The sequence below is a fragment of the Macrobrachium rosenbergii genome, chromosome 55, assembly GCF_040412425.1.
Source record: "Macrobrachium rosenbergii isolate ZJJX-2024 chromosome 55, ASM4041242v1, whole genome shotgun sequence".
NCBI lineage: Eukaryota > Metazoa > Arthropoda > Malacostraca > Decapoda > Palaemonidae > Macrobrachium > Macrobrachium rosenbergii.
In genome coordinates this window covers 19,249,311-19,274,889 of record NC_089795.1, presented here as the reverse complement: position 1 = coordinate 19,274,889, position 25,579 = coordinate 19,249,311, and the positions used below count along the sequence as shown (strand labels likewise).

At 36.6% G+C, this 25,579-nt stretch overlaps 1 protein-coding gene across 1 annotated transcript in view; it reads right to left on the bottom strand.

Moving 5' to 3' along the window:
* mei-41 (meiotic 41) overlaps nt 1-25,579 on the bottom strand; it is a 593,070-nt gene that overhangs the window by 39,416 nt on the left and 528,075 nt on the right. Inside the window, exons 46-48 of the mRNA XM_067099620.1 lie at nt 17,415-17,668; nt 14,129-14,282; nt 7,654-7,761 (exon numbers count right to left, since the gene is read on the bottom strand). Coding sequence (XP_066955721.1) covers nt 7,654-7,761; nt 14,129-14,282; nt 17,415-17,668 — 516 coding nt within the window. The remainder of the gene's footprint in view (nt 1-7,653; nt 7,762-14,128; nt 14,283-17,414; nt 17,669-25,579) is intronic.

Genomic DNA, 25,579 nt, shown 5'->3' with positions numbered 1-25,579 from the left:
GGTGACACAGGTCTCCCCCAGAAATAGATTTTTCCTTTGTCAAATTCCTTTATTAAGGAAACTATGAAGCATCTTAAAAAAAAGTTTTTGAGGGAAGCAATTGTTCTTAAAATATTCCAAAAGGTAATTTATTTCCTGATTGAAGGAATGCCAATTTGATGTAATAAAAAATGCCATATGGAGTAAAGTTGACACTGAATTAAGCTTAAAATTATAAAAACATGAGCTGTAATAATTAGATCCTAAACCTGTAAAAGTTTTCTTTCTAAAAATAGAGGTGTTAAAAGAACCATTCTCTCTTGTTACAAGTACATCTAAAAAAGGTAGCTGACCATTTTCCTCTCTTTCTACTGTCAACTTAATATTGTTATGTTCAGAATTAGCGTATGCTAAAAAGGAGTCAATATCCGAGTCTGTTCTGAATAATGGAAATGTGTCATCAATATACCTTACATAAAAAATAGGGTGAAACCTAAGAGGACACTCATCAAGCATGCGCTCACCCATGGAGGACATGAAGATATTTACAAATGTCGGAACCAAAGGAGAGCCAATGGCTACACCATCTGATTGTTTAAAAAGCTTACCATAAAAAACAAAGACAGTGTCCTGCACTGCTAATTCTAAAAGAGTTTTAAAATGAGATCCTGTTGGGGAAAACTATTGACATCATATTGAGTACAGTAGAACCTTGGCTCTCGACGCTAATTCGTTCCAGAAGAAGTGTCAAGATTCAATTTTGTCGAATTCTGAGTTAATTTCTCCCATAAGAAATAACTGAAAATGGATTAATCCATTCCTGACCACCAGTCATTACCCCAACCTTGCCTTTTTATACAAAACTTTACACAAATCACAATTAAATAAGTTCAGAATTGAGATAACTTACCGTATCAGAAGCACTTTTTACATTTTTAAATGCATACTGTATCAAAAAAGTTGGCCTGTGACCAATGCGGCTGTATTACCATAGGCTAGGCTAAGTAGCCTTATAGGCACTACCAGAATGTACTGTAACAGGTACACATGAAAACTGTTGTTAATAATGATAACATTGAAAAACAAGCCATATCACATGAAATTAATAATACAGTATTTATAAACCGAATTACTGTATGTCTGTTATCATAAAATTAAGAAAAATTTCCGAAATTACGCCGAACTCGCAGCCTGTGGCAGATATAAACAAACCAGAACGCCGCCTTGGTGGTGTATCGTGGTACTAATTACATAAACATTCTGAATGTTTATGTAATTAGTACCGCGATACACCACCAGGGCGGCGCTCTGAATGTTTATGTAATTAGTACCACGATACACCACCAGGGCGGCGCTCTGGTTTGTTTATATCTGCCACAGGCTGCCGAGTTCCGACGTAATTTCGGAAATTTTTCTTAATTTTATGATAACAGACATACAGTAATTCGGTTTATAAATACTGTATTATTAATTTCATGTGATAATATGGCTTGTTTTTCAACAGCAGCAGCAGCAGCATGTGTGGGCTTTAAATGCTTTTAAATAAGCATGGGAAGAATGCCACCAACAACGCCAACTAGCGGCAGCCGCCCGAAACTTTTTTCTACAAGTATCATATGATTCATCGGGTCGGATTCCGGTTTGTTGTTTGAACTCCGACACAAAATTTACTCAACATTTCGTGTTGAAATCCGATTATTTCGAGTTCTAGTACAGTCGAGGACCGGGGTTCTACTGTAATTTATTTCCTGAACCCAATTCTATTTTTAGCAATTTTAACCATCAGACCAAAATTTGAAAGTGACCTACCATGATTTCATAGGTTCATATCATAAGAGCTTGGATCTGGATTATGTTAATTGAGAAAAGTGTCATTCATCTACAACCAATCTTAATAGTATAAATGGAATCCATCCACCCAAGGTCCCTCTGCATGGGTGTTTGAAGTAGAAGAATGGCATAGCAGGGAGCATTTAATGTATACTACGTGCATATTTCACAATAAACGCGCGGTCAATATCGCCGGGTGAAGCTGTAAGTGGATTATATAATATTATATATATACAGTGTATATATATATATATATATATATATATATATATATATATATATATATATATATATATATATATATATATATATTATTATACATATATGTGTATATATTAATTAGACAATATTTAACAAGCTATATATTTTCAGTGTTCATCCTTTGATAGAGGCTGCCTGACAGTGGTTCTTGAAGCTTCCCAGAGAGTAATGAGGAAAGAACTTGTTTTCCACGTAATGCTGGAGCAATGGCATGGCTTGGCTGTTCAATCATTAATATCATAAAAAAAATACTGGCCACATTTAAGAAAGTAGAGAGCAAAATAAATTTATGTGATGTCATTAAGAAGCAATTACATTCTCTCTCTCTCTCTCATCTTGAAAAAATGGGTTGTGGACAATGAATGTGATTTTGTAGCAATTGTATCAATATTTATTTTCAGTCACTGTAGCCACAGTATCAATTGATGAAATGGAAATTCCGCAGTAGCTTCTTAAGACTTTGGACTTACATGCAGAATCATTAACGAAGCTATGCACGGTTTGATTACACAGTTCACCGTCCCTACCCTCCAAACAACTTTTACCTCCTTCCAACATTTCACCGTCCACCTCCGTCTCTGTGTCAGTCTCAGGAGCCAAACAACACTGCATGATGATATTGCTCTACGTAAGTTCCTTCCTCTAAAGAGTTTTATATAATCCTGAGAAAAAACACTTATAAACCCATTTTTCACGTTGCAGATTGTTCACACATTATTTTTTTACCAACATATTTTAGTTTTTATGAAATAGCCTAAGTAAATATATTTTAACTGGTAAGGAGACATCCACACCAATCAGCTAATAGTATTACTACTTAACTACATAAAAGCGGCGTTGCCATTTACTATGTCTTGTGAACTCAAGGGGTAAAAGAAATAATTTCCCTGACTGTACACAAAACGTATAATCAAAATTATACAAACAAGAGCATTCACACATTTTCCAACATCTAGACCTAATTATCAGGCTTTTTGGAGATTATAAAAAAGTTCCTACTCCAAACATATTTATTTATACTCTTATATAGAACAGACTTTGAAGCAGGAAAAACCTATTTATGGTAGCCACTCTAAGTCCTCAAAGGAATTACTCTCATGGTTTCCCCATTGCTCCATAAGACAGATGAACTAATTTCAAAGAATTTTCTTATAGTTGGTGTTAGATCCCTGCTTCTGCCAGAGATTCATCTCTTTTACACAGGTTCATGGTGGTAGGTTTCTGTTTCCTAACAGTAGCAGTTATGGCTTGGACCACTGACAGATGGTCTCTTGTTTGTCACTTTTTCATAAGTTGTATTTCAAAACAGATCTTTCAGTCCGTTGGATAGATGAAGTCAGTAGTTTGCACTATGTACCTAGCAATGTTAGGCAAATAATCTTCACAGTAGTACAGACTTAAAACTCCATGTGAAGGTCACATCTCAGAAAGGAGGATGCTTAGACAACCTCCCCTCCTCCTGTCTGGGATACACAACAGACAGCAATATAATCTATTCTTTTGCCTGTTGTAGAAAAAATAAGGAACCAATTACTGCTTGGCTAATAGGGCTACTAAGCAAGTGGTTCTATTAAAAGCTAGTAGATTGTTCAAAGCTTTCAAAATCTGGGACAATGAAGGAAAAAGGTACAGTATATTGTCCTCCATTTCTTCTAGTCTTGTAGGAATGCATCTCTTTCTATTACCTGAATGTCCAGGTTCAGACACATACACTGGAAGTTGATGATTCTCACATGCGGCAAAAAGGACCACTTCCAGCTTGTGGAAGCATGTTAGCAATTACTGTACTGACTTGAGAGGAGCTCAGCGTGAGCCTAACCTCTTTATAGAAGACACTGCAGTCATAATGTCTAGGACCAACAAAATGTGTCCCTTTTGGAGGTTTTGATTTTCCAAGCTGGTGACCATCTTCCCCCTAACTGACAATCCTCCCAATGGCGTCCCCAACCTGTCAAAGAGGCATTCGTATGTATTATCACTCATACAAATGGTGGAGTCACGTCGGCCTGTTTGCCAGAGACCCCTTCCAGGTCCATGGACAGAATATCATCCCATTCTCAGATGAAGGCAATCACAAAGCATTTTCTTGGCATGTGAGAGCCAGACTGTTAAATCCTACAGTCACAATCTTAACACACACAGGTGACAGTGTACAAGCTGAGATGGTCCTAAGTCACACATGATAAAAACATTATATATGTATGTGTGACAATATGTGTGGAGCATCGGTTCATAAATTTTCCTGTTCATGAACAAATTGGTTCACAAACAGATTTTTCACTATTTTTGCATCAGTTCGTAAACAGTGTTTCATTGTACGAAACCACAAACACCCAGCAAACCCCTAAGCCAGCAAGCACACACTCAGTTGTGTTTTGGCACATCTGTCATGAACATTGTTCAACCGAGTGCTGTGTTTGTAAACATTATTTTTTGGGTCTTTTTGCTCCTAAAAAAGTGAAATGATATAGTGTAATAGGAAGCCTAACTGTATTACTGCGGAATTTAAGAAGGAAATAATAACAAAACATAAGAATGGCATTTGTGTTTTCGACACTGCCAGGCAGCACAACATGGCAAAATCACCTATCTGTACGATCTTGAAGAACAAAGAGGCAATAAAGTTGGCTGATGTGGCTAAAGGAGTGACTGTGATAATGAAGCAAAGGTCTAGTGTGATAGAGGAAGTGGAAAAAATGTTGTTAGTGTGGATAAATGAAAAACATCTGGCTGGAAATAGTGTTAGCACGGCAATAATTTGTGAAAAGGTTAGACAGTTGCACAGTGATCTGTTGGTAAAAACACAGAGTACAAGTGCTGACAGTAAAGACTTTAAAGCAAGTAAAGGGTGGTTTCAAAAATTTTGCTGACAAAGTGAAATCAAGAAATGCCTTGACAGCTGGGGCAAACACTTCCATCAACCACTCCATAAATAAAACCTGCACTACCCACGCCATGCTTCTTGCCCTCCATTACAGGCAGTTTAGCCTTCAACAATATTGTGCTTAAAGATGCTCAGATTTTTCGTGATAAACAAGTGGCTTGATCTAACAGTCACCAATTGCATTTCCAAACAATAAAATTTAAGTCTGTCCTTCATTGGCTTGTGTCCAGGCAGTGCCTTCTCCTCCTCCTCCTAGGTGATGTAAATCCTTTTTAGCATTTTCTTCCAAAATAGGCCTGTCTCATCACACTTGAACATTTGAAGAGACTTAGTTGTCATATTCGACATACTTCACAAATTTGTCCACAAACATGTCTGCAACTTTTTCATTCAAACTAGAAGCATAGGGAGGTTTTATTATTATTATTATTATTATTATTATTACTATTATTATTAACATTTGAAAATTAGTACTTATTATTAGGTAAATTATTTATTTACCATACAAAACAAATAAACATATACATGTAAACATAAAAATTCTCTCATCGCAGTAAGAGAGAGAGATAGAGTAAATTATTATTTTTATTATTTAATAATGTTCTTTAATTTACACACAAAAGCTTGAAAACTTATAAATTACATAAAAATATAAACAACCACTTTTGCAGGGTTTCTCAAGGACGGCAAATGTCACGTGTCTGTGAAAAAATCGCGTATGACAATTAGTTTGGTTCCAATGAGAAGTTTGCGTGTCTGTGAATTCGCTCAAGTCGAATCGTGTAACATCAAGGTATTACTGTATATATACAAAGATATATCGGAGTTTCTTTTATAACGGCATGGGCTTGGAAGCTTTAATCCGTTATATCGGTGAGATATTGTGATAATTTATTTATTCTTTTCATTACTTCTATAGAAGTGGTACTAAAAACCTTAAGAGTCATGTGCAGCATTGTTATCTTAGCATTAATAGCAGCTTGCACTGGATTTTGTTCTATTTCTTTCTGATAAAATAACAATTATGGGGGAATTAAGTAGCTTCTAATCCATGACTGTAATGAAAAAATCAAAATATAGCAGTTTTTAATGCTAATTTGAAAACAATATAACATCAGCAGATGACAGACTGGTTAACACCACAAAAGATTCCTTGAACTGCCAGATTTTACTTGATTTTCAATAAATGTTAAACACATTTAGAAAACAGGCCCCACAGTTTTGCAGTTATCTGTACTCTAAATATACTATGACATGCACCCAGACAAAAGAGGTGCATTTGTTGGGCCCTCCAGACAAATGGCACACTTGAGAGAGAGAGAGAGAGAGAGAGAGAGAGAGAGAGAGAGAGAGAGAGAGAGAGAGAGAGAGAGAGAGAGAGAGAGAGAGAGAGAGACTGGTTGATGGATTCCCCTTCAAAATAACAATATGCTACCCACCATTAAAGAAAGAATCCATGAGTGGCAGCAGAACAGTGATGCCACTTTGCAAAGACTAGTGCCCACATGCTAAATGATGCTAAAGAAGCCAGCATTTGATGAAGGAAAAACCCATGCATCCTTCAAAAGAGGCCACACTCAAAAGAGTAAACATCGGTGAGCAAATGGTGTTGGCACTGTTAGCAACACTTTGACATTGGTGTCAGTTGGATGGTAAGCTTTCAGAGCAACATGCACATGTAAAGAAAGGTTTGCTGTCCATCATGGAGGGAAGAAACATATTAACCAATAATTCTCCAGTAGTATGCAGATTTTTTCACTCCCACTTGGCCATTTAATAGCAGCCTTGATGGTGGTCACCCTTAATGGAAGACCTCAGCAAGACTGGCCACAAAATTAGCATGCCACAGTCTTAAAATATATAAAGGAATTGGGCATCAAATAAACATTAGCATAAAAACTTTACTAATGTCAGCTCAATAACATTAATTTTTGGGACCAAGGGCAGACATTGTTGCATACACAAGGAACAACATACAGTAATCACCACTATTACCACCAGAGGCACTGACCAGAAGGATATCTGGTCAAGTAAGGATTCTCCTTATTCATTTCCTGTATCCATAGCTCAATGGATACAAGAAATACAGCTACTGACTGCAGGAATAGGCGTATGTAAGCTGATATGGTTGGGGATCACTGTCGCATAAAAACAGCTATTGTTTTGTATTTGTACTTTTTACCTCCACACTGAAAACTAATCAACATTTCACCCAAATGTTGAGGGTGTATCTTCTATATTGCACCACTGTCACTTCAAATTTATATTCTGCAATAATCTAAGCATACAAGATTTACAGCAATTTCACATTATCTGACTTGTGCTAACTGCCTTACAAAACTAATTTCCTGCAATGAAAATACAGAGAATGACAAAAAGAAAATTAAGTGATAAACTTCAAAACAATAAGTAAATCAGAATAAAGGATGTTAAAAATCCAAAACTACATGAATAATAACCATATAAAAAAAATCCATATTTACACTTTCAAATTTACATGCAAGTCCTTTCAGAGTCCAGATATGACTCACCAGTACTGTTAACCTACATTACAAAAATAGTAATAACAAATTTCTATTCAGTTCTATACTAACTTGATTATGACCATGGCAATATTACTCAAAACTTTTGAAAATGGCCCTGAAATGCTCATTGTCAGATATACCAAAAACCCTCTGACATACAAATAAGTGTCCTACCTCACATGATTTCCTATAGATGCCTTCATATCCTGTAGGCCCCATAGCTGCAACCATATTATGAGTCAATCGGAATGGAACACGTTCTGGCCAGTCAAATGTTTCACCCTAATGGAATATAATTTTCATTCTAAAATACTGGTATAGACAAAAAGTATATAAAACTGTTACTTATAACAAAACAATATCCATTTCCAGTCAATAAAATAAACTATTTAATTTAAAATTACAAGTAATTTTCAAATTAATAACTACTGTATATATATCAAATTACAATGCAATACACTGGTACCTCAACTTAAGGGACAGTTTTGAGGGGGTCTGGCCTCCCAATAAGTAAAAAGATCTGTTAAGTAACAAAGACCATGTAGTGTAAGCTAGAGAACCACCAGAACTGGTGTAGCAGTCATGTGAAAACAGCTCTCTTGTTATGTGGCATATTATGTAGCATTATTTCACTGTAAGTTATGAGAAGGCTCTTGTAAGAGGTTTAATTCAGTACAGTAATGAATTTAACACGTACATATAGGAATAAAAGATGAAAAAAGTACTATAAACACTGCAGCCATGTGAGTCTGTTGATTTTATGTTGAGCAAGTAGTTACTGTTTTGTGCTGAATCTTAGTACACATCATTAAAAATCTAATAAAAATTTAATCTAAATCATCATGTGTGTGTCAGTGCAGGGCTTATAAAATGCATTTTACTACTAAATAAAATTTATGAAATCTTTACACTATCCAAATCCCACTGTAAATTGCTTGCACTTTGGCTACTATGTATCTAAGGTTGAAAACTTAGGAAAATGAATTTTCAATTTTAAAATTAATTTTTGAATACTTACCTGCAGAACTAATATTTGCATGTACAGTACCTTTTATGCCCATAACTGGTCAATAAACTTACCAACACTGAATCTTAAACATTCAATACAAACATAAAACTACCGCATATATATGCATACACATATAATACAGTCACATATATACACCTATAAATTCATATATATGAGGAACTTACACCTCAAAAAAATATGCAACAAGACAGTTGGCCCCATGAAATTATATAGCTGTTGCTTGTTCCTGGTTGTTTAAAGTTAAAACAACCAGATCGCCCCCACCCCCTGTGCTGGGGGAGTGACAGTGCTCCCTCCAACACCAAGCCACTCCTTTAAGCAAGTGCATTGACTGACCTATTAAGCAAAAGTGGGGAGGAGGGAGGGTGCCTATAGTTCTGCAGGTAAATATTAAAAATCAATTTTAAAATTGAAAATTCATTTGTTTCATACTAACCTGCATAACTAATATTTGCATGATTCCCAACACTGAAAACTGGATGGCAGGATGCAATTAATGGCACTCAAACAGGCTTTGTTGTATACTTACATGCTTAAGATTCAGATGTATCTTAAAAGTGACTTACCAAAACTGACAATGCGGGCTTGCATTGCTGCAAAACAGAAAATGTGGCTGATTGTCAGTTAGTCATTACGTCAGTCCATCTGCCTAAGGTGGCCTATTAAGCTCCACACTGGGTCAGCCAACCACTCTCCCATGCCCCCTCTTCGCAAACTCCGAAAGCTCAATCCCCCAGTCTTTGAGTTAAGGCAAGTGGCAATGACTGATATGTCATGTAAACTGGCAAGTATCGGACTTCCAAACACAGACATACAACCTTTTTCTCTCTCCGTCAGGTATTGGCAAATATCAGACCTCCATTCACTGACATCCCATTCATACAGCTTCTTATGCATCATACATCAGCATACAAGTGGGGTGATGAGAGAGGCTCATTCACACAGCTTTCATGTCTCTACTCTTACATGCGAGCCAAACTCACCTGACCATACATACCTCTATTATTCTAGGTACTGTACAAGGAACTGGAAGAGAATGAATGATTAGGTTAAGATATCACACTGCCAGCAGCAACAATGGGAACAAGCGATCTTACAGAATCATATACATATTGTACATCTCTTAAGTAATGACTAGCAAAAACACTTTCAATCTCCACGTAGAAACATTTAAAACTGATGGTACTGAAACATTAGACCAAAATATCAAGGAAGTAGAATAGCCCTAATACTATGTAGACCTTTGTACCTAGAAGAAGAGGGCTTATTCTTCCTATCTGACTGAGCCCCTGATATTACCTCCCTCAGCAAAAAGGACAGCCCATTCTTTGAAAGTGGTTGTGAATTGTCCGAGTAATAAAAAGGAACTGGCACCAGACACCAGTAGGCTGGCGCCGGGCACATGAGAACGGGCGATGGAAGCTCTGTAGGTTGGCGCCGGGCACTAATGAGAGTGCCAAGCGCCCAGGAACTGGCATCAGGCGTTTGGGAATAGGAGCCGAGAGAACAGGAGCTGGCACCGGACACTAGTAGGATGGCGCCAGGCGTTCAGGAAGACGTCAATTGACGACTGATGATAATACTAGATATCCTTCAAAACGCCTTTTCAGTGGCTGTTTAACACTACACATCCATCAAGACACCTTTCCAGTGGCCATCTGCTAATACCTGAGAATGTGCTACAGGTTCAACTGAGGGGGCAAACCCCTTGGACTCCCTTGGACTGTCAGTATGTCTCCTCACAGGTTTAGGGGAGTATGGCAGGGACTTAAGGTCTAGGAGATCCGACAGGCTGAATAGCCAACTCCTCCACTACACATCCATCAAGATGCCTTTTTGGTGGCTGTCTGTCAATACCTGGGAATGTGCAACAGGTCTGAATGAGGGGGCAACTACCCGGGGGACTTCCCACCAACCTCCATTGGACTTTCAGCATGCCTCCTCCCAAGTTTAGGGGAGTCTGACAGTGACTTAGGTTTAGGACAACCAGCGGGCCAGAAAATCACCTCCTCCACTGCACAACACTTAATTGTTACAAGGTTAATTTTATGTTAACCTAGACACAAGACTGGCAATGGCACAGGAAGGAAGTGAGGGAGCTAGGCACAAGAGCAAGTGGATAAAAGGCAGGAGGGCTAGTAGCAGGAGAGAAAAAATGGTGCCTGGTTGTAGTTGGCGCCAGGCGAGCTAGTAGCTCGGGAGTTGGTGGGCACTCGTAGCATGACCCGGTGCCAGGTGAGCTGGAAGCCCTAATCTTCTCTGTATCGTTCCAATTTTAGTAGCTGCCAAAGCAAGGACTGGAGCACGGTTCTCGGTTGCTGAGAACGTCTTCTCTTCCTAAAGCTCATCGCAACCAAAACATTAAGCACAATTTCTCTCGTACTGCATTCCTGCCCTAACACTTTTTCAGTTCTGCAAAGGAAAGTGTGATAAGATGTTTAATCTTGATTGCATATTCACTACAGTAGCGAAAGAATTTATGAACTTGAATTAACTTAAAAATAACAAAAGAAAAAACTGATCCTGAAAGCTTTCATCTTGAAGTCTACTCGAAATAAACAGGAACACTTCACCAAAATCCAGTTATACAACCAGAAAATAATGAAGAAAGCTGCTGCAAATACTCGATGTTTATATCAAGCACGGAAGAAACAGAATGAGGTTGTCTGCTAAGTCATTCCTAGTACAGTACTGTATTCCCGTTAGTGGGCAGAACTGGTCACCTACACTAAACAATCAAAGTGCTACTGTGAATTTTAAATTTAACCTGCTGTGCTAGTTAGAAGCTACAGCTGTGTAATTACTTGGTAAGTTACTTATATAAAAATATAAAACTACAGCCCCACGGCTTCCTATATTTATAAGGGGAATGATAGGCTGTATACTCTCATGGGCTCAGACATATTATTACCAATATTAGTCTCCTGCAAAGCTATACATACAGGAGACACTTCTGATATGAGCAACCTTAGCTCTACCCATTTAGCCCTTTATCCCTGACAGCTCCACTGGAGAAAATGAATAAATTTCACTTAGATTTTGAGGTCATTAAACTGAAGTGCCTTTTGAGTGATTTTATTTTACTGCCTTGCCCATGATTTTTTCCAAGAGGAGACTGATTATTAATGGCTGCCTTCCACTTTAATGTCGATGATGGTGCTGCTTCCACAGAGGAGGAACTTACCACACATGGCAAAGCCTCCCCAGTATCATGGATGTTGGGTATCTTTGATGCCATCTTCATTATAAAAATTTCAAGTGCAGGGGCACCAAACAAAGCTGGTGCTGTCTGAGGACAGGTAGGAGTGTCAGACACACCTGGTGCATTCTCTGAAGCATCAGGAGCACCAGTCACAGCTGGTGTAGAATCCAGAGAGAGACATCCACCGGATAATGTGCCCTCTAAAGAGGCAGGAGTGCCAGCTACAGCTGGTGGAGCCTCCAAAGAGGCTGACACACCTAGCAGAAATGATACAGCCTCCCCATAGGTGGGAGCACCACACATATCTGGCACAGCCTCCAAGGAGGCAAGAGTTCCACAGACAACTGGCAAAGCCTTCAAAGAGGTAGGAGTGCCAAAAATTACTGGTGCAACCTCCAAAGAAGCAGGACTGCCAGAAATTACTGGCCCAACCCCCAAAGAGGCATGAGTACAGGTCACCACTGATCTTCCGTTTACATTAGCAGAGGAAGCACCTCTGTTGGCATTTACATATCTTCTTCAGTTAGCTGCAATGCTAGAAAATGATATTCCTGGTCTAACATACTAGCTTACTACTTTCTGTTTAGCCTATGTAAGTGTTATGCATTCAGTTACCCTTACTATACACATTACAATTTTGTGGAGAGGATGGATGATTATCTTCACAATGTATACATTTTGCTTCTTCATAGCATACACCTTGCTCTGGTTTACTGCACTAACACATGTGGCAGGCTTGCCTTGTAGCTTCTGCCTACAAGTTCCTAACTTGTGACCATATTCTTGAAAATATAAACATCTCCTAGGTCTTGGTATATATTGCTTAACCTTGCTGCTTTTATTACATTTAGTAAGCGGGTTGAATTGAATGTAACAATTAAACTTGGAAGTGGAACTATGCCTCCACTGATCTTTATTCTTTCAATTCTAATCATACCTTGATCTTTAATTAATCCAAAAGTTTCTCTTCTGAGTACAGTATGTTATCAACTGGGGTGCAAATATCATTCCCTTGGAGTGATTCCAAAAAGCATACACTGAGCAGTCTACTTTAACTCCTCCAAGATGCAATAATGCTTTTAATTTTTCACTTTCTTTTGCTGAGGTCGATTCTACTGTCCTTGACCTTCAGACGACGTCTTAGGGTCTCGGCCACAAAACTTCACAATGTCTCTGTACACATTAAAAATGTCACAATTAGAATCTTCCACATTAAATGTCAAATGATAATCATAAGAGATTTCAAATACCTCTGGTCCTATTTCACATACATTTCTGGTCAATATCCCTTTACTCCATGCTGGAGCATAGGGTTCCAGTGTAATTACACAAGAAGGTTTCTAGTCATGTCCAAGCACAGGTTGTCAGAGGAAGGTGCAGAGGTCATCATCTGTGCTAAAACAGTATCATCAAAGGATCCAGGGGTACTCAATACTTTACTGCTACTCATAAAGACTGAATTGAAAGCAAAAATATTAAGTAAACCTGAAACTCTTAAAAAAACATCAACCTTTCATAGAGTTTATTCTTCCACCATTGGCACCAGTAAGAGCTGATTCCCAAATGTCTGCCCACTACCCAACCCGACAGAGGTTGGCCCAAGTGTAAGCCAAACTCACTTGTTGGGACTGAGAGTATTACAAGAATACAATCATCCCCAACCTAATCATATTATGGGCAAAACACACAGAATGCCAAGGGTCCTATCCCCACAACTAGACTACCCCTGGAATCCATGGCCCAGCTCTGCAGAATAGTTTTGCCCTTGAGCTATCAAAGCGATTTCTCAGTCCAAACATTATCAGGCAGTTGATGATCCTACCACAGTTCCTACAGTTAGCTTCAGATATAAACCCAAGTCCCAGGTATCATATCTTTCCTATTTATCCAGTCCAACAAATTTTAACAAAAGTGGAAAATTTCATAAGACTTAACCCAAATTAATATCTAACAATATAATATATAGGACTCTTGGACTCAAACCCAGAAACTAATTCTAGGGGTTCAAGAGCCCCCTCACCACATCAGGGTGACCCCAAGTTGAGGGGGTTACAGTGATATTATGCCAAACAAAAGATCACATTTTTATATGAACTGCAGTCTATGAAGCAGAAAAACACAAGCTAAGTATTCAAATGATTTGGAGAAAGATACAGAGTGGGGCATGATAGGTTAGTTACCCTGGAATAAAAGAAGCCTTGATCAAAGGGTTAGACAGTAAGTATCACTCAAGTTCACTTCAGAATCCAATATGCCTAGCTCACTTACTGGGTTATTTCATTAAAAAAAATTTTTTGGACTCATACATATCCTATATGTAACAAAAAATAGGTTGAGGTCCATAAATTTAAGTACCAGTGCACAATGAACATGCAAAACTTTTATTGTATTGCAAAACAAAATACTCATTTACCTACCTTATTGAATAGGCAGTTAAAGTCAACATGTACAGTGTCCCCGCATGAGGCATCAAATAATATATTCTCACCATGCCTATCTCCAAGTCCCAGAACATATCCTACCATTGACATAACAGCTGTAGTGCGGCAGTATGCCAATCGTGCTTTCAACCTGTTGATAAAGGTATTTTGCTTCTAAAACTACTTTACTACAGACAGCATAACAAGAAAATTTTTAAACATACAACATTTAAAAAAAAAACATGAATTTTCAGAATAACAAGAGAGAATAAGAAGAAAATTTTTCAACATGAAATATTAAAAAAAAACATGTGTTTCAGAACAAACCAATACTTCAAAAAATCCTATTTCATTCGTCAAACAAAATCCAAGAAACAACATACAATGCTGAAGAAGAAAGATAGCTGGCTTCAGTAATTTAGCACATTCACTCTGGATCCCTCAGGTTCCCAGTATTCTTTTTAAAACTCTATTTGTTTAATTACAAACCCATTACTTTAACCTATCCTGTACAGCAACGTAGGTGGAAGGGATCTACGCTGATGACATTTCCACTATGAGACACATACTTGAGGAGACCAAGGGAACTTTTGAGAATCAAGGCAGTACAGCAGGCTTGATTATTGGGTGACCCGTTTTTTGGGGCTAGTCTAGCGATGAAAATCGGTGATTTTCAGTGCTGATATGCACCGATTTCCGCTTATTGGCGCTGATAATTGCATATTGGCGCCGATACATACCTAACAGAGGCGCCGATAACCGAAAATCGGCGATTTCACTTATCATCACGCTGTTGGAATGGAACCCCCGCCGATAACCGGGGACTGCCTGTACTGTAAAGAGGCCAAATTCTCTATAGGGAAACAGGGTCAAGAGTTGATGAGGACCCCTAGAAAAAAAATTTATGAATGGCTGAGTGAGATAAAACTTGTACAGCCATGCTCATAAGTGATGCAACATGATTCTTTCTGTAGTCCAAATTCAAAGACTCAATGTAACAGTTGCCAAGTTGTGTTAAACTTTTTTCATTCCAATGCCACAAATGTCAATAAATTTTGTGAATTCACAGTTAACATTATTTTCCCTCTGGGTATGTACACATATGTTCTCTTATGCACAGGTATAACTCATAATCCATTTGAAATGAATTGATTTTTTTAACACTGCTTAGCTCAAAACACAGTGTGATAAGTTTAGAAGTGCCATCAATGCCACAGGGCTTAACTTGCCACTTGGAGTGGCCATCGTAACTACCTCTACAGCATACAACAGTAGACATAAGAAGCTCTACAGTCATAACAAAATTTTCAAAATAAGAATATGAATTACAATACAAATTAAAAAAAGCATTTTTCAATTTTTAAATATTAGGTTATATTCAGATGTCTGTATGTTGTAAAATGATTTATAGACCTAACTAAAATAATCTAAGACTTCTGAGATGTAATCTCAATTACTAAAGGATTTATTTTCAGAGATTACTTGTTCTTTGGAGAATAAAAGATGATGATTTATTTTATAATGAGGATTACCATTAATCTAAATATTTATTAGCATTAATGCCAAGGTCTATGCAACACTTTTTTAACTTGCTAAGAATGTTATTTTCTTGACAGCCCTTTTGCATACTTTTGGTGTGTAATTAAGTCAGTCATGGGGTAAATTTAAGTATAAGAATGTGTATATAACTTCATTTGCTTTCTGGCCAGAAATGGTTAACATAGAATTGTGAATGCTAAGTGTAATGTATTCTTAGCAAGTACAGATAACTAACATGCCTAGGCCTAGGGACACAATCCTGGCATTAACAAGTGTAATTGCATAGGTGAATAATTGCTAATAAACCATTATTTTTGTAGTGGTTAGGAAATATAAGAAATAACTTTGTTTATAAAAATTCAAATATTTCTTTAACATAAAATCAATATATTCAAGATAAACTCATTGTCTCTACACATTGTAGACCTATGTTCCAGGTGGTTCATGTTGCTGCCACTCATGTAAATGCACTTTAGCTACAGTAATAATTTTGTGTATATTTATTTATCTTTTTTTCAGCACTGAGGCATAAAAAAGAAAAAGGACTATTTAAAATTTTATGGTTGCAATGAGAGCATAAAAGTTATGGAATTTTTTTTTTTTTTCAAATTTAACACATGAACCTTGGTTCGAAAGACTTTTTTGTCAAATGCATCAGCACTAGGTGACACAAGTTTTGGAAATGTCCCTCTTCTTCCAAAATTTGGCTACATGTAATATTTTGTTACTGTTTTGATATATATGACAGGTTTCGTTCTTATGGCACATACTATGGTCTTATTTCATAAAATAAATGTGTTTTTGCATAATAAAAGATAGATATCCAACTTGTTAGTTGCCAGTTAGTGAATTTTGAACAAAATCATATGCAGTCATGTAGCATCATTTGTGAGCATGGCTGTACAATAAACCTTTTTGTAAGATGAAACACTGGGAAATTTAGGACTACCAAATTACATTGGTTCAGGAGCCTAGGAAAATAATCCTCCAAATCTAAAACTTGTTCTGCCACAATTCATGGGCTAGAGCCTTTGACAAAAACATGTCTCACCACAATATTTATCAAGTTCTAAGGAAAGAAAAAGAAATCAGGTACTTCAAATAATCAGACTAGAGCAGCACAACCTCAGATATGAAATCAATGACTTGATGAAAAAAGATTCAGATAAGCAAGATTTTACTGAACTTACAATTAAATCTTCCTAGACGGGAAAACAGCAATCCAGAAGATTCAAACCATCAACAAATAAGAACACAGTCAGGTCCAGAACTCACTCTTAGCAGTAAGAAGTGAAAAAATGGGAAATAACTAAAAAAATGAACAATGACACAAGAGTATTGATGATTATTGGCAATCCTGTATGTGGAAAAACAACCACACACAAACAGTGAGGCAGTTTTTTAATAGGTACCTCAGGTTCCAGTTGGTATGCATTTTGTTACTACCAATCTCCAGTTTACTAAACAAAAAAAGTGCAGTGTAGGGGCATTCAAATTCTGCATGTAGGGGATATGTGAGCAATGGGGTTGTACTGCAATAACTTATTTTTACACATGATCAGTCCTTTTCCAAAAACTAGTTGTGAGTATCTTTGAAATAAGCAGGAAAAAAACATCCCTCGATCTCCACACTTTGTAACTGCTAGTAGCAACTTCTGAGACCATTGTATATCAGCCAATTTGAGTAATGTTTTGACTACAAAATTCAATTTCTTCCAGTGGTAAGAGGTAAAGATTAACTTACCAAGCTTGAGAATCTGGAAAAGTTCTCAAAAACCACATTCCAAACACTGGTGGGTGACGTGGTACCATTATTTGAACAAATACTTCTCTCTTCTTAGAAAGGGGTGTTTCTAACTTGCACATATGCTGCTTGAGTTCACTGGTGGTCATACACACTCCCATTTCCTTCAAAATGCGATAAATAATATGACGAAGACCATGAAGATTTTCTATCCACTCAATCAGACCACATTCTTCATTGAGAGGTACCACTGCCTGAAACACAAGTAAACAGGTCACAGTAATAAGTTATTATATAAAATTCATAAACATGTATTTTATCTAATATATTTTGAACTTAGACTTCCTGTCTCAATACTGTAAACAATATGGTCTCATGATAACGTCCCACATACAATCTTAATATAACACATGCCACTGAGTGTTTCATTCCTGTGAACAGTCATGCTATTGCCAAACTGCTCTTGTTAGCAGTTACTTTAGTATCTGATGTCTTTCCATAAAAATGTGTAGCATTCAAGGTCATACTTCCCTTCATCAGCTATACAATCTTTCACATCACCAAAATATGTGCTTAGTATATACTAAATATAATTGCATCCAGGATCTTTTCAGTTGAATTGTAAAGCAACAGAAGTTATCGTGGCCTTTTTTACTCTTCTTGACAAGGTACAGATTGCATTAAAAGTTTGGGTACGACGCTTTAAGAATTTATGGTGCAAACTCAGTGGACTGTCTCCTTCTGTGGACAAGATTCTTAAGATCAAAGCTCTGTAAAACTAGAAAAGCAACTGTGAAAACATTCATTGCCCAAATCAAGTTATTAAACTGTGTGCACTATATATCTCCAAATTATTTCCATCCTCTGTCAGTTCAAGTTTTTCCTGCACACCGTGTTTTACTGTGCTCTGGCTTGAGGGTAGCAGCTTGGAGGTTACTTTGTCCTGACTATATGCAATTATCATAATCAGTTTCACTAGGCCCCCTCTCTAGCTATCATTAATTGTTCTATTCTAACGTCTGATGATAGGTATACATTTAATACCACAAGTACTGATACCAATAGCTAAAACTGAGGTACTATACGGTCAATTTATTTAAAAATTTAAAATATTCCTCTGCCATAACCTACAAACTAAATACTGTACACATTATAAAAATACATAAGCATAAGTCTGCTGCTTCAGATAACAGCTGTAAACATTGCTGTGCATCACTGCAAATTTTAATAAATAAGCTATATTACTACAGTGAAGGATAAAGTTGTTTATTATATAATGTTTCTCATTTTTCATACAGAGCATTAAAATAACATTAAGCCCATAAACACAGCTATTTGATGGCATCTGTGAACTTGCTACAGCCTGTTTAGTTTTGTCTTGCCAACATATGAAATTCAAATTTTAAATATTTTTACGGTGATCAGAGATAAAATATAAACAGTGTTAAAATATTCTCATGTAGATATATCTGTGATAATCACACTTAAGAGTTCAACCAAACTTACATATGCATACTGTACACTCTTTCCATGCCGTTGGTGAACTTGCTACAGCCTATTTGGTTTTGTCTTGCCTACTTATGAAATTCACATCTTCAATATTTTTACAGTGTTTAGAGATGAAATAAAGAATGACAAAACATTCTCTCTCAGAGAGAAGAGAGAGAGAGAGAGAGAGAGAGAGAGAGAGAGAGAGAGAGAGAGAGAGAGAGAGAGAGAGAGAGAGAGAGAGAGAGAGAGAGAGAGAGAGAGAGCAACTGCGGTATGTGTACATAGGTAAACAAACGAATTGGGAAACAGCTGTTTTGTGATTTTGAGGGATTTTACTTTAGCATAAATATGTTAGTTAATCTTTATATAGTCACTTTACATTTACGTACAAAATAAAAATAATAATTCCAGTAACCCTTCAACGCCGACTGGATGTATTTTACATCGACAAAAATTGTCTGTTTGGTGCCAAGTGGACGTAAAATACATCAACTACAAAACGTTTTTTTAAATATTCGCGGAAAAATACTTATAAGCCTTGTTTGCGAAAAATTTTAAATCACGTGCCTTGAGGGATGCTGGGAGTTCACGGATCACGCTGTTGTTTTGTTTACAAGCGTGACCCAGCTGCGCATGCGCGAATTTCTTTCTTACCCCAAAAGAAAGCATCAGCTAACTCTGCTGAAAATCTCAGAAGTTCTTTAGTCACTTTGTCGTAATTTTTGCACCGTTTTCTATTATCCTTTACATAATCAATTTTGACATATTTTCATATAAATCACAATAAGTGCAAAAATTTCAACCTTTGGTCAACTTTGACTCGACCGAAATAGTCGAAAAATCCAGTTGTAAGCTAAAACTCTTACATTCTACTAATATTCAATCATTTACCTTCATTTTGCAACAAACGCGGAGTCTCTAGCGCAATATTTCGATTTATGGTGAATTTTTGAGAAAAACTTTTTCCTTACATCTGTGCACGCTAACTGCTGAAAATCTCAGAAATTCTTTAGTCACTTTGTCGTAATTTTTGCACTGTTTTCTATTATCCTTTACATAAAGTTTTATATATGAAAATGTGCGCAATTTCATGTAAAATACAACAGAAAATAACTCATGGTTGTAGCTTTTATCAGTTTTGACATATTTTCATATAAATCACGATAGGTGCCAAAATTTCAACCTTCGGTCAACTTTTACTCGACCAAAATGGTCGAAAAATGCAATTGTAAGCTAAAACTCTTACATTCTAGTAATATTCAATAATTTACCTTCATTTTGCAACAAACGAGATGTCTCTAGCACAATATTTCGATTTAGGGTGAATTTTTTAAAAAACCTTTTCCTTACATCCGCGCTAACTCTGCTGAAAATCTTGTAAGAGCCTGACGCCGTCTCTTCCAAACACGTGTGTGTTCGTCGTCCATTGGAGTGGACAAGACAACAAGAGCATCTCGTTTTCTTTCTTTAAAGGAACACGATTTCAACCATACAATATTTCCGTCTGTTTCTCCCTAACCATTGTTGTCTTGATGTATGTACAATCACCACTACTTGCATTGCCATGCAAGCATTCTAATCATGTACTCATATGTTCCAACGAATCTTCTGTATCAAACTTTGTGTATGTTTCTGTTTGTGAAGACGCCAAACGTCTCGCCACTCCAATGGACGACGAACACATGAACACACACGTGTTTGGAAGAGACGGCGTCAAGCTCTTACAATCTCAGAAATTCTTTAGTCACTTTGTCGTAATTTTTGCACAGTTTTCTATTAGCCGTTACATAAAGTTTTATATATGAAAATGTGCGCAATTTCACGTAGAATACAACAAAAAATAACCCATGATTGTAGCTTTTCTCAATTTTGACATATTTTCATATAAATCACAATAAGTGCCAAAATTTCAACCTTCGGTCAACTTTGACTCGACAGAAATGGTCGAAAAATGCAATTGCTAGCTAAAACTCTTACATTCTAGTAATATTCAATCATTTACCTTCATTTTGCAACAAACGAGAAGTCTCTAGCACAATATTTTGATTTATGGTGAAGTTTTGAAAAAGACTTTTTCCTTACGTCCGCGCGCACTAACTGCTGAAAATCTCAAGAAATTCTTTAGTTACTTTGTTGTAATTTTTGCACCATTTTATATTAGCCGTTACATAACGTTTTATATATGAAAATGTGCGCAATTTCATGTAAAATACAACAAAAAATAACTCATGGTTGTAGCTTTTATCAGTTTTGAAATATTTTCATATGAATCACAAGTGCCGAAATTTCAACCTTTGGTCAACTTTGACTTGACCAAAATGGTCGAAAAATGTAATTGTATGCTAAAACTCTTACATTCTAGTAATAGTCAATCATTTACCTTCATTTTGCAACAAGTGAGAAGTCTCTAGCACAATATTTCGATTTATGGTGAATTTTTGAAAAAAACTTTTTTTTACATCCGCGCGTTACGAATTCATGCATCATTTTGTGATAATATTTTCTCTGTGTTGCTTTGATCGTTTTACAATTTGATACATACCAAAATCATCGCAATTTAGTGTCCAATACAACGAAAAAAAAATAACTCATTAGCTTTAACCGTTTTGCTCAGAGTGCGATTTGTATACAATTATATATGACATTTTTTTTTGTGCTGTCATATATTCCAATATTTATTTATGATAATGATATTTTTTTCATTTCTGATGATTGCATACTAAAATTCAGGCAATGAGAAAAAAAGGAGCCATAAATGAACTCTTAATCTTAAAAACTAAGCGTGCTGTGATTTCTTAAAAAAAACTTTCTTTCCGCTTCGGCGCTAACTCTCAAACCCCGTCAGCATACGGCAGACACTTTTGTAAATAGAGGCTCGGTGTTTAAGGGTTAATACATTCACTTCTTTTAGCAACTAAAAAATTATTTTCATAACCCTTTCAGCTGATTCTGAGAACATAAACATTACAAATGGCAGATAGATGGTAGGTGTTTTTTACAGTAGGTCCTGACTTACTTAGGGGCTCTGATGTTGCATCCAGTTATAGCACTGTAAGCGCTGCTAACGTGATGACTATTCTCGCCGCTAGTGCCATCAATGGCGCTCACGGCGTTGTACTTGATGTAACATCAAGTTATGGCTCTGTAAAACACCATTAATGGCACTGAAAAAGCATCCTAAAAAGCGCTGTAAGATCGAATTACATATTACAGCATGTAAGATCAGTAATGACACACTTACTGTATTACAGTCTGGCTTAACTGAATGATAACACCTATATAATACAGTAATTTACGCACTTTTCCCCTCATTAAGAAGGACTAATAGGAAAACTAGGGTGTCTGTCTTAAAACGATGTAAACTGCATTAGTTTTACTGGATTATTCTGCCATTTTGGGGACTTCCGGCAATATCGTCGTAAGCCTTTCTGATATATACACCTATAAATGCCTATAAATATATTGTATTTTTAGAGAGTATGAATAATAAACCATTGTAGAAACGTTTGAATTAAACCTCATAGTAAGATGAAAAATGAAGAATAAAACATAAAAATTATAGAATTCAGCCACGTATGTAGATGCCTAAGCCAAGACATGAATGCATAATTGTTTAAGTAAAAAGAAGTTGAGTCTAAAATAAAAAAAGTAAGATAATGAAATTTAGATTACAGGTACACAATCCTTTACCTGAAATACTCGGGGCCAGATGTGTTTCGGTTTTTGGAATTTTTTGGATTTCGGAACTGTAGGGTCAGGAGCATAATCAAAATCACGATTGCAGCAAAAACATTTTTTTCAAGTTTTTCCCTTTTAGTTATTTATTCATTATAGTTTATTATTTATACTAATATCCAGTTAAATGAATGTGAGATAATTAAGATTATCAATAATAAAATAGTGGGAGAATTAAGACCATATGTTCACTAACACATTGTGTTTTCAACAAAAACATTCAGTAAAACGCAAAAATATACATGATCAAAATAATTGTAGTTCAACTTGTGAATTTTAACAATAAGTAAGAATATAAAATACATGTCATCATATTGATCTTGGAGAGGGTTGTTCTTTATTGTTATTATATTAAAGTCGTCATCAGTGTGCAGTTATACATTTGAGAACGGTCTGGGAACAGGATTCGCAAGTGATGATGCATCACTACGACAGACTGTGTGGGATTTTTCATACAGTTATAATAAAGTTAAAATTATTGTTAAATTCTTGTTTTCATGAAGAAATAATTATATAAAGGAAATTAATGGGTAATTTTTAACATCAGCAGTAAAATAACCACGATCATGACAACGTTCAAACTTAGTGCCATACACACAATTTGTGATCGAAGTATGTCTATAATAGAACAGAAGTAGAGGGTTGTCACTGGCTAACAGATTACCACAGCAACCAGCCAGCCAATCAGGTTTTAGCTGTATTCTGTCTGAGAAAGAAGGTGACGAACGTGACATAAGTGCTTGTGTTTTGAATACAGTGCACAGTTTTTAAAGCACATGTATTTTACTGATTACATAAAGAATAGAATGAATTCCTTCTCATTACTTTGAGTGCAAATTGTTGGTTCAGACTCTTCAGCAACAAAATAATTTTTTTTTTTTTTGCTTCAAAAGATATTTACTAACGCTGCATTGACATACCTTCAAAACAAAATTCACCCCTTTACCCTCTTGAGAATAGAATTAAGCTGCATAGAGGGAACTGGCAATTCCTCTTTCTCTCTCTCACATCATTTGCTACGTAAACACAAGTATTGTTCAGCAACTCAGCTTTTGTCTTCGTAAAGTTTACCTTTGTCATGTCTTTTCTTTCCTAAAAAACATACAAAGCATCGTAATGCAACTACCAGTCAGGCAGCAGATAAGTAAAAGTGTTAATGCTCAGTGATTGGCTACGGTACTTCCTACCCTTCCAGACAATAGGGTGTCGTAATGACTGTAAATACTGTGCTCAAATTGAATCAGTTACAAGTAAAAGCATTTTAGTTTAGTACAGCATAAATACAGAACAGTACATATAAAATAAAAATATAAATGAAGCTTTTTACTTATATTTGGCAAATAAGAAGCAAACGGTACACGACGAGCAGAGGAACCGTAACTATCTTAAATCGTGGACGAACAATACGTATTTTAAATCGGCTGACCCTCTTTGGTGTCCGTCTTATCAGATATCCAGATTAACGGGGTCAGGTTTAACAAGGGCTGACTGTACAGGCAGTCCCCGCTCATCATCAGCATCGGCTAACAGCGTTTCAGTTTTATCACGCTTGGCTAACAACATTGTTACCCAAATTTTTGGTGCCGGTAAGCGAATTTCGGCGCTGGTACAGTAAACCCCCCGTATTCGCGGGGATGCATATCACACGCCCCTGCAAATAGCTAAAATCCGCAAATACATAAAGCCCCTCTAAAGGCATTTAGAACTGCCCATTTTGATAGTTCAAACACAAAAAACCTTCTAAAAATGCTTATACCCGAGTATTTTAATAGTTTTATCGCAAAACGTGCATTTAGTCAAGAAAATATAAAAAATACAGTGATTAGTGAACATTTCTCAGTGAAAAATACCACTAATGGGCGAATTTTCACAAATAACAATCATATATGTTCCACAGAGAAATCCACGAATAGGTGAGTCCGTGAATCGTGAGAACGCAAATATGGGGGTTTTGGTGTAAATGGTCTATCAGCATTGGTAGGCGGTTTATCGGCGTTGGTAGGCAATTAATCAGCATCGGCAGGCAGTTTACTGGCATCAGTAGGCAGTTTATTGGCGTCGGTATGTAATTTTCAGCACTGGTACGCAGTTTACCAGCGTCGGTATGCCATTTATTACCATAATTACTGTGATGCTCCGGTTATCAACAATTATTGGTTATCGGCACTTGGCCAGGAACGGAACCCCCCACTGTTAACCAGGGACTGCCTGTACAGTATAAATGGATTATGTAAGTAAAATTATTTCAGTACCATTACACTTATCTTAAAGAGCTTTAACAGCCTATTTATCTTATGCAAATGGATATTGTGAGTGTAACTCCTAGCCTAGGCTAGGTCAATAGTTCACACACATCTTGCATATAGTGTATGGTAATACAATAATATAACAATCGATAAGAAAGTTGCTGTCTAATAATGCACTGATGAGCACAAAAACATGTTAGGCTGCACGTAAACACAGGCAGGCTACCTGCCTACTGAACTGTGTCATTTACAAGAGAGAGAAAAAGGAGGGGTTGCATTTTTTCAAAGTGTATTTATGCAGTATATTTTGATAAATTATGGGAAAAAAGGTAGATAATTGCCTTTTGCATAAAGTTTCAGTTTAAAGTGTGACGGCTGTTGTTTATAAGCATACTGAGTGTTTATAGTCATGTGGTACTGATAAGGTTAGGTGAGAAAGGGTACAGAGTTGCACTTGAACACCGCTAGATTTTTTTCACTAGGCATAAAGTATCTGGATTTTGGCATTATTCGACTGCTCCTTGGCTCTCTTAATCCAGATAGTTGAAGAATTACTTATTTAAGTATAAGGACAGGCAGTCCCTGGTTAACGGCAGTGGTTCAGTCTACAGCTGAGCGCCGCTAACTGAAAATCGGCGATAATAACGCCAAAAACCCGGCTTAATGGCGTCATTAACCGGATATCAGCATCGC